Below are 14,587 nucleotides of genomic sequence, written 5' to 3'. Positions count from 1 at the left end.
TGTGACAGTTTGCGTTAGGCTGGGTGAACCCAGCCTTCAACGTGACGTCACACACTATGCCCGTAACACAAGTTAGAGGTCACATGGAGGCTGGGTTCACCCAGGCTAAGTTTGTGTAACATGTCGCTATTTTGCTGAGCTGGGAGTGAATTCTGTGGAAGTGCACATATTGATGGACACATCAGTGCTGCCTTTGTCTAGTAGTGATAAGACAGGCACAGATTTGCAATTGGCTGGTTACATAACACACACACACACACATACATACACACACACACACACACACACACACACACACACACACACACACACACACACACAGCTACACAGCCATGCATAAAGAACGCACACTTCAAATATTACACCTCGGAATAAGATCATCTTGTTAAATTTAAATGACTTCTGTCACTTTGAAAACAAAAGCTGGGGGCCTTTTATGAGATTGTCCTTTTGACACCTATTTTCTAAACCTTCCTCCTGTTGTTCCCTTCTTTATGCTAATCTTTTGGAGCTTTTGTTTTAATTTACTGTCTGTTTCAGCAGCTTAACAGTTAAAGTCAAATCAGTTTTACTTACATTTAAAGTGGATTTAGTGTCACAGTTTTATTCACTTAGGTTCAATCTTAGCTCCTTCGTAACTGTTTGTCCACATATAATTTCATCATCTGCCGTCTAACAGTTCCTTATCCGTACATAGACTTCCCTGCGACTCGCGCTCTCAAGCTGTCTAAATCAGCGATACGCAGGTATTTACAAGTGTCACAGAAACATTTCAAAGCCACCTACTAGAGGAGAAGGGTTCATTGCTTCTCGACGGAGCGGTTTGAAAGCTTGATGCTGCTCATGCTTCTTTTTATCCGAATTCTGTGCTGGTGACATTATTTTTTACCGAGCTTTCGACAAGAGTGGCGCTGTGGCGGCTGGGAGAAAAATAACATCACCAGCACAGAATTCGGATAAAAAGAAGCATTTATGAGCAGCATCGAGCTTTCAAACCGCTCCGTCGAGAAGCAATGAACCCTTCTGCTCTAGTAGGTGGCTTTGAAATGTTTCTGTGACATGAACAATTCATATTATCATATCTACAAGAGAGGCGAACTAAAGTAAAGCAGTGGTTCCCAACCTTAGGGACATGACCCTAAGTGAGGTCGCCTGAAATTCAAATAGGGTCGCCTGAAATTTCTTATTTTCTATTAAAAAAAAATCGCAGGTGACCCTAATCATCTTCACTAGTTTTAAATTGTGTGTGGTGTAAAAAAAAAAAGGGAAAAAAAAAAGAAAAATAATCAATTTCAGGCGACCCTATTTGAATTTCAAGCGACCCCAATTAGGGTTGCGACCCTAAGGTTGGGAACCACTGCTTTACTGTCTACACAGTACTGTCACAGTTCGCCTCTCTCGTAGATATGATAATATGAATTGTTCATACGTCTTTCATATTTATGGCTGTCATTAGGAGGAGGGCATTAGCTCAGGAGTGATGTCACGGGAACACATAAAATGTGCCCAGAAGCATGCAGCGTTCTCTCTGTATGTCCAGACAGAAGAGGAGTGGGACAGCGACTTGCGCGCTCCCCTTTTCGTTTCTTTGTACAATGTTATATGTGAGTTATGTCTTTAAGTTGTGTCAAGCGTCTGTATGAAAGGGACAGTTTATCGATACCGGACCCTATCCACTCAACCGGCCAGACAACACCTGGGCCAGAGCACGCCAGCTAGCCAGGTGAGCTAACCCCCTTACTTTCTCTCTAATGACAGCTTTGTTCTTTTGTTCTTTGAATGTTATGGGGTTGTTAGTGCCATTTGCTCCCCGTAGACCTGAGTTCAATAGAGCCACCTAACCGTAACACTATGGCAAAATAGTAATGTCCCTACACTAAATGATCTGGGGGACTAAGGACAATCCAACAGTTCAACACTCCCTTAGAATTTAGATCCATTTTAACCAAACCAATCTATTTCTGGTGCTTATACATATATACACATATGCTTTATAGGCAAAGGAAGGCAGAGAGAAACAAAGAGAGGAGGGGTGATGACTTGACTTGGAGCCTACAGGGCTGCCTGTCTGTATCAGCGAGGTCAACCTCATGCAGTGGGTGAAAGTTTGTTTTGACCTCCATGTGCTGTGGAGCAGAGGGTGAAGAAGTCTCCTATGTGTCTGCGTCTCCATTTCTGCATGTGTGAGATGTCTTATGACTAATAACTCATAGCATTAATTATGTGTATGCAATTATAGCTTATTGATTAGGAAATGCCAATGGAACTTCAATTTTCTACAACACACATATCATCTTCCCTCAATCACATTTCTTTAGATTCCTCCAAGTGAGGAACTTTGATAAAACTTGCGAAACTGCTTCCCCAACCAGCCCCGGAGAACTGCTGTGGATCACTTTGATACATTCAGCAAAGGCTGTCGTTTCATATTTACTCTGAAAATGGCAATGTTCAGATGCCATCATGGCTCCATTAAAGAGCTCATAACAATGTTCAGATGCCATCATGGCTCCATTAAAGAGCTCATGGGAAACAAGTCAAGTCAAGTCAAGTCAAGTTTATTTGTATAGCACATTTCATACACAGAGGCAATTCAAAGTGCTTCACATAAAATGGTTGACAGGAAAAGAAAAGAAAAGAAGAGAGTAAAATGGACATTTAAAAGCATCACAACAAAACTTTTAAAAAAAAAGTATAAAAAGTGCATTAAGCAACTTCATTAAGCACATAAAATGGTTGACAGGAAAATAAACGAAAAGAAGAAATATAATGGAACTTTAAAAAAAAGAGTATAAAAAGTGCAATAAGCAACAGGCGCAGCAGTTGCAGAAAGAGCTAAAACTTATAGAGGACTCATTGGGTTTGCATAGTAGCTGTCAGCAGTTAAACGCGACGGTAAACATAAAAGTCTTTAGTCTATTTTTAAAAGTAAGTAAGGTTGGGGCAGATCTGAGGTCTTCAGGCAATTTGTTCCAGCTAGCAGAAGCATAGTGGGTAAATGCAGCCTTCCCATGATTTGATTTGATCCTAGGGACAGTTAATAAGCTGGACCCTGTTGACCTAAGAGTTCTAGACGGTTCGTAGCGTGGGAGCAATTCAGCTATGTATTTTGGGCCTAGGCCATTTAGTGATTTATAGACTAATAACAGTATTTTAAAATCTATTCTCTGACACACTGGCAACCAGTGTAAGGACTTAAGAACTGGAGTGATATGATCAGCTTTCTTAGTCTTCGTTAGAACTCTAGCAGCAGCATTCTGAATGAGTTGAAGTTGCCTAAGTTCTTTTTTGGAGAGACCAGAAAAAAGGCTATTGCAGTAATCTAACAGATGATTGAGGAGTTAGATTAGCAGGTATGCAGCACAGTTCTGGACGGCATCCAGTCATCCTCTTTCAATGATAAACACAGTCTTATGCAGTCCAGACAGAGTAATACATCACATGCACTGGCCCAGAACTAAGTTCAAAAAGATTGATCCCTACCCTGATGCAATTTGCATTAGGCAAAAATTAGAACCAGCTACCAGTTATTACTCTCTTTTGCCCCTGCCCCTCCCAGGTTGTCACACACACACACACACACACACACACACACACACACACACACACACACACACACACACACACACACACACACACACACACACACACACAGCAGCAGAATGACATCGCTGCCCCGGAACCATCCCGAAAAATAATGTCAATCGCGTTGAAGTCAGTGTAAACCGTCAATTCTGAATGTTATTCTTTTCCTTTGTTATTGTCATCTATAGTGGTTATTTGCATAAAAACACACAGTTTGATTAGGAAATGATCATTTCTTTTTTAAATATGTGCTTTGATTTATTTATTTTTAACTCAATTTGTAACTTGAGTTAGTTGACAAAGTAACTGGTATAATATTACTGAAATCCTATAAGTAATAAGTTATATTACTGAGTTACTGCTAAAAGTAATATATTACATGTAATATGTTATTTTTGTAATGAGTTACGCCCAACACTGCTTCTCTCACATTTGAAATGATTACATTGGAAATACGGATGCAGACGTGAAAGCTAGGATAGGCAAGGCAAGGACAGCATTCCTACTGCTCAAAAACATCTGGCACTCTAGAGAGATACAGCAACTAACAAAAATAAGAATATTCAACTCCAATGTGAAATCAGTCCTGCTCTATGGGGCAGAGACATGGAGAATAACAAAGACTACAACAAATAAAGTGCAATCCTTCATCAACAAATGTCTCAGAAGAATCCTGAAGATACACTGGCCAGACAAGATCAGCAATAAGGACCTATGGATGAAGACCAAACAACTCCCAGCAGTAGACGAAATTGGACGAAGAAGATGGAGATGGATCGGGCACACACTGCGTAAACCTGTGTCAAACATCACCAGACAGGCTCTAACATGGAACCCTCAAGGGAAGAGAAACCGAGGTCGGCCTAAAAACACCTGGCGGCGGGATCTCCAGGCAGACACCAAGAGAATGGGATGCACCTGGTCGCAGATAGAAAAGAACGCCAGTGACCGAGAACTCTGGAGGTCCCTTGTCGACGGCCTATACCCTGGTAAGGGTGTCAGCCAGGCATAAGTAAGTAAAGTAAGTAACATTGGAAATAAGAGGAAACAGTTTGTCAGATTGCGGGGCCCATACAAACAATTCTTGGAACAAAGCATTGAAATCTTATCCGTTGCAAATTACGATGTGATGCATCTGTCTTTGTCAGTATAACTGCTTCACACCTTCCACTCCTGCAGGCTCTGCGACTATACCAACCTGGCAGAAAGGGCGAGGTCATAATATTTCTTTCTCAGGCAACTCTAAACATGTGTATGGAGAAGACATATCCTTGTTATATACGTCCGTTTTTTTGTTACTTTTATTTAGTCCTTTTTATGTCAGGCGTTTGGTGTTGGCAGGCACATGATGGGAAAACCTCTCTTTTGGCACTATTGTCTTCTTACCTGAATTGAAATGTATCTCGATTCAGTTTAGTCTTATGGGTATCAGCAGGGCTGAATTGTGTGTGTTCAAATGAGGTTTGTTTCAATCAATCAATCAATCAAATTTATTTATAGAGCACATTTAAACATGACACATGTCAACCAAAGTGCTGTACATAGGGTAGAGATATACAAAAAACATAGGGAAACCATAGGGAACCAAGGCATGAATCATCTAGAATCAGGAAATGCTAGCAGGTAGAAATGGGTTTTTAGGTTTGATTTGAAGGCCTCTATCGAGGGGGCGAGCCTGATAGAGGTGGGGATGCTGTTCCACAGGACAGGGGCTGCGGCAGCGAAGGCACGGCCCCCCCTAAGCTTGAGGTTGAACCTCCGGACTGTTTGGGCCTTTGCTCACACCATCTTCTTTACTACTACTGTAAGCTGTGGTAGGCATAGCTATTATACATTCCAATCTGTATTTCATACAACCTTCTCATTGTGTCGCAGTCTATTTTTCCTGACTTCATCTGAACTCTCAGCTTGAGGCCTCAGAGTGTGATGTTAGCTTTCTAGTATGAGGAGAGGACACAACACAACTTAGGCTACGTTCACACAGCCATCCTTAGTGCTTGAATCTGACTTGATGCTCACATCTGATTTTTTCGTGTGGCTGTTCACACAGACTTTTTAAAAGTGGCCCATATCCGACTCCAGTGTGAACAGATCACGGACAGGAAGTGACCCGACAATAACGTCACACGCAGCGCACTGCTGTTCTTTGTAAACCCGGAAGAAGACAGCAGTAAACATGGCGGTAGCTGATGATGTTGTTTCATCTGTTGTTCATGGTTTAATTTCAATGCCCGCGTGTTGGTCCTCCCCCTCCCTCCTCCCGCCAGCACAGAATAGTGACGAATGTCGCTCTGGAATGACGTAAAAGTCACATTGAAGTGGTGGACGCTGCCAGGAAATGTTTGGATATTGAAGACATTTCAGGAGATGACTTGACGAAAACGCTTCGGCCTAGACGACTGGTCTGGGCCACAGTATGGATATTGGGCGCATTTTGGGTGGACACTTTTTATTGATATTGTATTTGCACTATAGTTTTAGCAATACAGTAGGTAACGGTAATGCACCATTTAAGGATGCCAACTGCCATAAAACTCAACAGAAGAAGAAGAAGAAGAAGTCACATTGAAGCATTAAGTCAGATATGGACCAGATGTCTGTTCACACCGGAGTCATTTTCAAAAACATCAGATTCGAATCTGATGTTTTACCACATTTGAAAGTAGCCCAGGTCGTCTTTAAAAAAGTCACTTTCAATGTGACTTGTACTGTTCACACAGTCATGAAAAAGACTGACCTGTGTCACTTAGGGGGGAAAAGATTAGATTCAAGCACTATGGATGGCTGTGTGAACGTAGCCTTCCTCCGCACAGGACAAAGTACATTCTGTAACCTACAAGTCACTCACAACAAGGTTCAACAACAACTTGAACTGGGATAGATGTGTTCGATGTTTTAATAATTTATTGTTACACAAGTTGAGTTCATCTCTCTCTCTCTCTCTCTCTCTCCCTCCTTCTCTCTCTCTGTCTCTCTGTTCAAAGAAGCCAGGACAGGTTGACCAAAAAACATCTTGGGGAACAGCTGATGCGATTTCATTGTTATCTTTCTTCCTGTTATTGAGAGCAAATCAATAAAGGCATGCACATGTGGTTTTGAGATTGAAGTCAGTCTGGACTAGAGGGACTTGTTGTGGCACATTTGCCCCCTCTGTTGATAAATCCAGGTACTGAAAGAGTGAGAACGAGAGCTAGTGCATACATGATAGTACAGGTACTCACTGGCGTGTTTTAGTGCTGACAGAGAGTGGTTTGTCAGGGGAGGAGGGGAGGGTGAGGGTCATGACCGTAGGCTCCACCTTGGTCCATGCTTCATCAGGTAGGAGCACTTGGAGGCTGAGTTGAGCAGGTACCATGTGCCTCCCATCTGGAGCACACAAGAGGTGGATCAGCCAGATAGAGAGACAAGCAGCTAACTAACATCTTCTACTGTAAGTCGCCCAAAGACCTGGGTTAGCAGCTATACTGTATGTGCAAATACTTTTTATGGTTTGCATGAAAAGTCCCACATAGTGAGGAAGAAAGCGGCTCCCGAGAGTGGACTCTGGACTGCCACCACAATCTTCCTTTTTAATACGTAATTCACACTGTGCAAATTTTGAGAAAGACGCAATATCGATTTTATAAACAATATGTGAACATTGTGTATTGAAAAGGAGGTATTATGGTTGCAATCCATTCTTTGGAGTTTCTATCTTCCTCGCTATGTGGAATTTTTCCATGCAGATTTGATTGTTTTTCACAAGCACCCCTGAAAAAGGCAGTTTGGGTAGAGTTTGGGTGGAGTAGCAGAATTACCAGACAATGCCAGGAAAAAAAAACAATGTCATTTTTTGTGAATCACAACTAATTCACTTTATCTATTAAATGATCCCGATGCAGTAAACCCCATCCATCTGCTCCACTTGGAAAAAGATTAATTATTTGCCACCTGACCAAAGTCCACTGACGGCAACAATAATTAGCCATTTGAAAACCACGTTCCTTCCATCGCCAATATACTAATGACTCTAATAATGAATGCATCTGCTTCAAATGTCCTGCTCTCTCAAATTTTTATCTCATGAATTTGTATTTCAAAGCAAACCTCCATAATGCTTCATTAAGCAATATGGGGGATTTGCTTTGAAATCAGACACCATATTGACACAATCTTCAGTGTCAGCCCACATTCATCTATAAGTAAGTAGACCGCCATGTTTGCATGTTTACATTCCATGAAGATTTGGACAGACGTTCAGGAGTGGTTACAGTGGCGTGTCCAGGCCATTTTGACTGGGGTGGCCGAGGTGGGACACAGACTCCAGCAAGGGTGGCACTGAGTGCTGCAATTACGAAGAAAGCAGGCAGGTCCCAGGTCTGAATTCTGAGTTAGAATTCTGACCTGTTTGAGTACTCATAATTTTTTTTGAGAAGTATCAGTATCATTGGTCCTAAAGCCAGTGATATAAAACGGACCTCGTTTCAGGAGGATCACTCCCTTCATGCTCTCTTCAAAGCAATACGTTTTTCCACATAATTCAGTCTGAAATGGTATTCCGTTGAATTGGTTGGGATCAATAAGCTATCGAGCTGTGTCATGGTTTCCCAGTCAGTCTTGTGTGCATTGTTGTCACATTATGGTACCACCAAGTTAGAGAGTCAAATTGTGTCATTGGGCAAAGGCCAGATAACGGCATTGTGCTGTTTACTCTGTGGTCCTGCAGGCTGCAGCTGCACTGCACTGCCTGGAACCAGAGCAATTTAGAGAGAGAGTGGCATCAGCGGAGGACCAAAATGCGTGACTCATTAGCCAATGAACAGCCAGGAAGGGCTCTCGCGCTACTTTTGAATGCTAAAATAAAGCTGATAATGTACAATTTGATTAAAAGAAAAATGTTTTAAAGTACAACACAAACTGTCCATTTTGCTGCAACTCGACATTGCTGCTTAATCCAGGACCTTACTTCCTGGAACTCTTGAGAGTAAAAATCTCGTCCATTTGTCGCGACTCTTCTATATAGACAACTCTGCCTGGAACCATGTTCTGTCCAGTGAAATGTTATATGGTCTCTCCTGTTTCTAAATATATCTGAACCATTTGGTTTGAACAAGTAAATCTATATTTATAAGCATTTTACAAGCAAATGTCTATGGGAAAATAAATGGCGGATGAAAATCTCTGGTACAGTGCTGAAGCAGGAACTGACGTTCACTTTGGCTCTCTATAATATGTGAATTTGAAACCTTCACAAGCTCCAATGTCAATAAAACACAAACCAACGATTGAGAGAACAGAAAAAATATACATTTATTGACAAATTGTGAAGCCCAGGATCAGAATCATATCATACTTTTGACATGTTTCAGACCTAAAGACAAGTAAAACATTTCGAGACAAATATCATTCAGAGAAGGTTCACACAGATCACACAGAGAATAAAATTGCCTACACAACAAAAACAAAAATGCATAAACAAACCAGTGACTTGGACTAATTTGGGAAGAGTCACATTCAGTGGGGGATTATCTTGACAGGAGGTACAGAAACCTCCACGTTCAATTCACGTTTGAGTTTGATCGATGATCTGCTGGTTTGCAAGCTTCTCTCCAGTCTAATTGTGCTGGTTCTCAATAGGGATTGGGCTCAAATTCAAATGTTGAAAAAATGGCTCTCCTATCAAATCCCTAATGAAAGAATATCTTTGACTTAGACGGAATGCTCTGACATCTATTAATGAACTGCATTTTCAAATGGATGGATTGGCTTGAGATGAAGTCGCAGGTTGAGGCGGGTGGAGGTAGTTTACTCAGTCTCATCAGCTTTGTGGTTCTCTCTGGGTTTGAACTGGAGAGCCACGCTGTTGATAGAGAAGTGCTGCCCTGTTGGCTCTGGTCCATCCTCAAACACATGGCCCAGGTGGGAATCACACTGCAGGACACACACACACACACACACACACACACGCACACACACATATTCACGCGTCTATATTTTCCCAAAAAACTATAAAGACAAATTCAACTGTAAGTAAACTGACCGTTGGCTACATAACCCAGAATGGAACTCACGTGTTTGCACAGGACCTCGACCCCAGTACTGCCCAGGCTGTTGTCGGGGCGGCGGATGATCAAGGTGAGACTCTCGTCCCTCTCCCACGTCCCATGAGCCTCTCTGAACGACGGCCAGCCCGTCCCTGAGTTGTACTTAGCCTCTGAACTACCCAGAGGGAGAGAGAGGGAGGGAGGGAGGGAGAGAGAGAGAGAGAGAGAGAGAGAGAGAGAGAGAGAGAGAGATAAGACAGGATTTCAGGGTCTTGCTGACATTGGTACATTGCAGGAGGAAAGAAAGAAAGAAAGAAAGGAGATTTTCTCAATGTTTGTCAGTTATTTATAGCATTATTTTTAGAGCATCTACTCAGTGAGCATATTCCTCTTGGTGAGAGTTTGTTTGTTTGTTTGTTTGTTTGTTTGTTTGTTTGATTGTTTGTTTGGTATAAGTAGTGTAGTAGTCCCATTGGTAAACACAACCCCCTACCCCTGGCAGTGGTGATGTCATATAGACATATAGAGAGCCGCAGGAAAGAGTCTGGAAGTATACTTCCAGGTTCTTCAGTGGAAAAGTCTATAGAGACAGTCCGCATGTCTGGGAACGCCCACAATATGTTAAACGGCTGGCGCGCGAGTGGGGTAAAACCGCCCATATATCTCATGGGCTGACTCACCAAAAGACGGTGCTGCGGCTCTAAACTACAGGTTTGGGGGTTCTAGAGCAGAACACAAGACGTCTGCTCAGATGTGCGTTTACTGCGGTGGTTAAATCCCCGATCGTGTCTGCCTGGGCTGGGCTATCAGCTAAATTCTAACTTTGCTGAATGGATAGAACGGGGGTTTTTACCCCACCCTGACCATGCCCGCAGCCAGGCTGAGCCAGCTAAACCAGCGTCTATGACGAGACGTGGCCTCAACCTATGGGATTTCAGAATGGGGATTTCACTTAAATGCATAAAATAAGGTCTGTGGTTAACAAGTTATCCACGTTTGTGAAGCGTATCATGCTGAACCCTATTTCACGTTCCCATAAACTTTTGTTAACCACAGACAGGCCCGTAGCTACCATTGAGGACACCGAGGTCATGACCTCTGTATTTTCCACACACACACACACACAAAAAATGAAAAATTGAAAAATAGCCCCGGCCCCAAGATCTATTCATCTGTCATTGATGTTTTAATGTGACAGTTGATGAGAAATGCAACAATTTGCTTCCTCTCTGTGTGCTATAGAAGGAAGAGAGATAACTCACAACATTCAGATTTTGCATTGAGGCTAGATTGGGGCTAGACTTTGGGGACAGTTCTATTGAAGTGAATGGGTAAGTAACTCCCCTGTAAGTGATGTTTGTGTAGATGGGCCATTGTATTTAATTGAGCAGTATTCTGCCATGTGACCTGTATGCAGAATATAAATTATATTATATGGGGAGACATTTATTTTTTGTATCATTTTAAAGCAACAGCACAGTAAAGAGGATATTAATCTAACATGATGTCTGTAGTTCTTTATAGATCTAGCCTCTTAATTTTGCTCTCAAAGTGCACCAGATTGAAGCATTTTACTTTAAAATGGACACACTTTTCTATTCTGGCCCCCCCACGCCTCGCTAAAATGACCTCGGTATTCCTCAAACCCTGGCTACGGGCCTGACCACAGACCTTCTTATTTTATGCATTAAGTGAAATCCCCATTCTAAAACCCCATAGACTTTTCCACTGAAGAACCAAATGGCAGTGATTTCTGGATAAAGCCTACAAAAATACATCATCCCTGCGGTACTCTATTCCCCCTCTTTATTCCCATGTTTGGCAGTGATTCTTCAGTAGTTTTCATTAGATAAAATAGCATTAAGATAGCAACAGGGTGTTTACCTGAAGAGTGGAGCTTCACAGCAGACACAGTGGTACATCCCCTTTTCATTATGGTTAAGGTAGATCCCACTAAAGGGCTGGAACACACACACACACACACACACACACACACACACACACACACACACACACACACACACACATGCACACACACACTGTCAGCGGGGCAGAAACACAGGGCCAATAGTTGTGCTCTCATATCAGGATGTTTTGATCATTTTACTGCGGATGCCCCCCCCCATAAACTCATGATTGTGTAGTAATTGGTCCGTGTCCAGCAGAAATAATGTATAACCTATACAGTCAAATTTCAAAATTGTGGAAAAGTGTTTGATTTTACTCTTATGATCATGTATTCTTGACATTTCATACATGCGTTGTTATTTGGATTATGAATGAAACACTTTCTATGGGAGAAGATGCCAGTTATTAATTACAGTCAGTAATACAAATAAAAAATAATACATAAAATAAAATAAATAAAATAACATATTTGGCCAATAAAGCTGATTCTGACTTATTCAATGATAATTGGTTTCTTCTGGACACAAAATTGGTCATTATTGATAACATTATGCCATTAGAAGTGCCAAAGTCATTCATTCAATCCACCCGGAAAGTTAGTGTCTGGGCTAGTTCAACCTGAGGTCAGGTCAGCAATAGAAAATGCACAAAGTCCATCTGTGTAATCTCATGGAGCTGTGCTGAAAGGTTTATGAGGCTGAATGTGTGTCAGTCTGTTAGACTGTGACAGTGTTGGTTTCATGCCACAGTGCTGATGACGTGGATGTTGAAGGAATTACATCACATTGACACATTTATTTAAGTAAATTATTTAGATTACACAACATTAACATTTGTTAATCTGGGGGATTACATTATACTCACCAACTCTGTCCCCTTTTCTCTGGTGACTACATATTGTTCTGGGCTGAGTTTCTTCTTCCAGTCTGTAGTCTCATTATAACGAGTGAGAGACTGCAAGCCTGTAGAGACAACAGTTTTCAAACCAGAAGTCACAGAAGGTTTATTTTGAATTAATTTGCATGATGATGAGTCCACTGGTCCTATTCATTCCTTAAAGCACATTTGCCCTCACTATAGTCAGTAGTGGGTGGCTTTGTGTTCACCTCAACTGGTCTGTTTTCTGCATCCTAAAATCACCTCTTTTGCAGGGATTCCTGAGCTTTTTCCACATTACGGACCCCCAAATAACCCACAAGAACATTTTTGTTATATCACTGGTGCAGAATTATCATATTAACTGTCTGTGGTGTAGATGAGAAGACAACATCTTGAAGAATGAAACCTCAAAACAGACTATCACCTTCTCTAACAATAGTGAAATTAAACTATTCCTGATTTTTCTGGGGATCCCCTGCAAGGGCCTTCCCCACTGTGTGCTATTGCATAATGAGACAAGAAATAGTAGCCTAGGCTATAGTAGCATCTTTCTCATAATAGTTTTGCTAAATAGTGTATTCCAACAGTAAAAATACAACACGTAGCCTCATGCAACCTGCAGTGATAATTAAACAGCATGATGTTGTGAATGGGGGGATTTGCAGCCTGGAGGTGAGATAGGCTACCGGTAGGCTATATCTCACACACACATGCAGTGTGACAATAAACAAATCAAATGTCTGATAGCAGCCTACCTTGACTAGTGCAGACAGGACGGATGACGGAGGGGATTGTCTTTGGTAACGTGGCAGATTTGGCTGTCGCCTGCTGAGAGATGACGAGCGACAGACGGCCGATGAACCGAGACATGTTTCCGCTGTTCAGTGGTTTGGTCGCGCTGGCTGCAGTCAAGTCAAGTGCAGAGTTCAGTGGCTGCCCTGTCTGTCAATGTGCAGTGTGCACACAGCGCGGCGGGTCTGCGCTGCTCTGCTATATGGTGACCCGGTCAAAAAACACACTTGAGGAGGTTAATTATATAGGTCAAGGTCGGAGTGTAGTTATAGGGCTGAACGGTTGCTTATTGCTGGACGATGTGATTGTGCAATAACCTAAATACATTGGGATATAATAAATGAAAAATAGCATACAAAACTAGGCCTATATGAATTGTATATGAATGATCAGTGATGGCATATCAGATCAGAAATTACCATAAAGCGATCATCACTAAAAACTCACTTCACTTTCAAGTCCCTATAGGTAGCTAGGCTATAGAGGAATGTTAGCGTTTTTGTTTGGGAATAGGCAGTCACAACATAGGCTACAATATAGGCCTACATTCTTGAAAAGCATGTGTCTTTTTTTGTGATAGCACACACACTGGTGTTACTTTTCAACACAATAGCCAATAGGCCATGTGTTATAGTCATTATACTCTATATTGTGTTGAAAAGTAAGAGTGTGTTGTCCCAAAGAAGACAAACAGCCTATATGCTAAAACTGACACCTCCTTTGTAAGATTCCTATAAACATGTTTCTCAGCCTTTGTCACCTGAGCTGAGGCGTGCCACAAACTGCGGATAAGACCACCTGCTAACCAGCTCTGACCAGTCTTGCAGAGTTTCTGGTGCAAGGACAGTTTGGTCTCGTCTCTTCAGTTGCAACCCAGTAGAGCTAGTGCAGGAGGGCCAAAGGTGAATGTTTTCCCAGCTATGCACACTGTCGGCCCCACAGGAGTTTTTTCCCCACAACTTTGTTTATTGTGGGTTTTAGAAGTACAAAATGTGCAGTAGGTCATACATAAAAAAAATAAAAAATAATATAAGGCGCAGTTAACAGGTGCAGACTTACACCACCCATACACCAACAGGCACTATATGCCTACATTTTGCATAGATACATGCTCAACATACTGTACATATATGTATCCAATGTTTTCTTTACAGAACATAAACAACACACACACACACACACACACAAACAAACAGAACATAGCCTGGATGCCTAGCCTAGTACAGAAACAACTTGTATACTCAAGACAGATCATTATAAAGGGAATGGGATACACCCACCTCACCACACATGTAAATATATATATATATATATATATATATATATATATATATAATATATATATATATATATATATATATATATATATATATATATATATATTCCAATCAGATATTGGT

General features: G+C 41.6%; 1 protein-coding gene across 1 annotated transcript; it reads right to left on the bottom strand.

Annotated features, from left to right (window-relative positions):
- Positions 1-9,369: 9,369 nt before the first annotated feature.
- On the bottom strand, positions 9,370-13,265 carry msrb2 (methionine sulfoxide reductase B2; the record flags this gene model as incomplete). The annotated part of the gene is made up of 5 exons (XM_083632132.1): positions 9,370-9,495; positions 9,636-9,783; positions 11,493-11,569; positions 12,381-12,478; positions 13,151-13,265. 5 exons carry the CDS (start codon positions 13,263-13,265, stop codon positions 9,370-9,372), a joined length of 564 nt encoding a protein of 187 aa, XP_083488258.1.
- Between the last annotated feature and the right edge of the window lie 1,322 nt (positions 13,266-14,587).

Source organism: Poromitra crassiceps (genome assembly GCF_964638095.1).
Source record: "Poromitra crassiceps genome assembly, chromosome: 2".
Lineage (NCBI taxonomy): Eukaryota > Metazoa > Chordata > Actinopteri > Beryciformes > Melamphaidae > Poromitra > Poromitra crassiceps.
The sequence above is the reverse complement of the archived record's forward strand: the minus strand, read 5'-3'. Positions and strand labels throughout refer to the sequence as shown.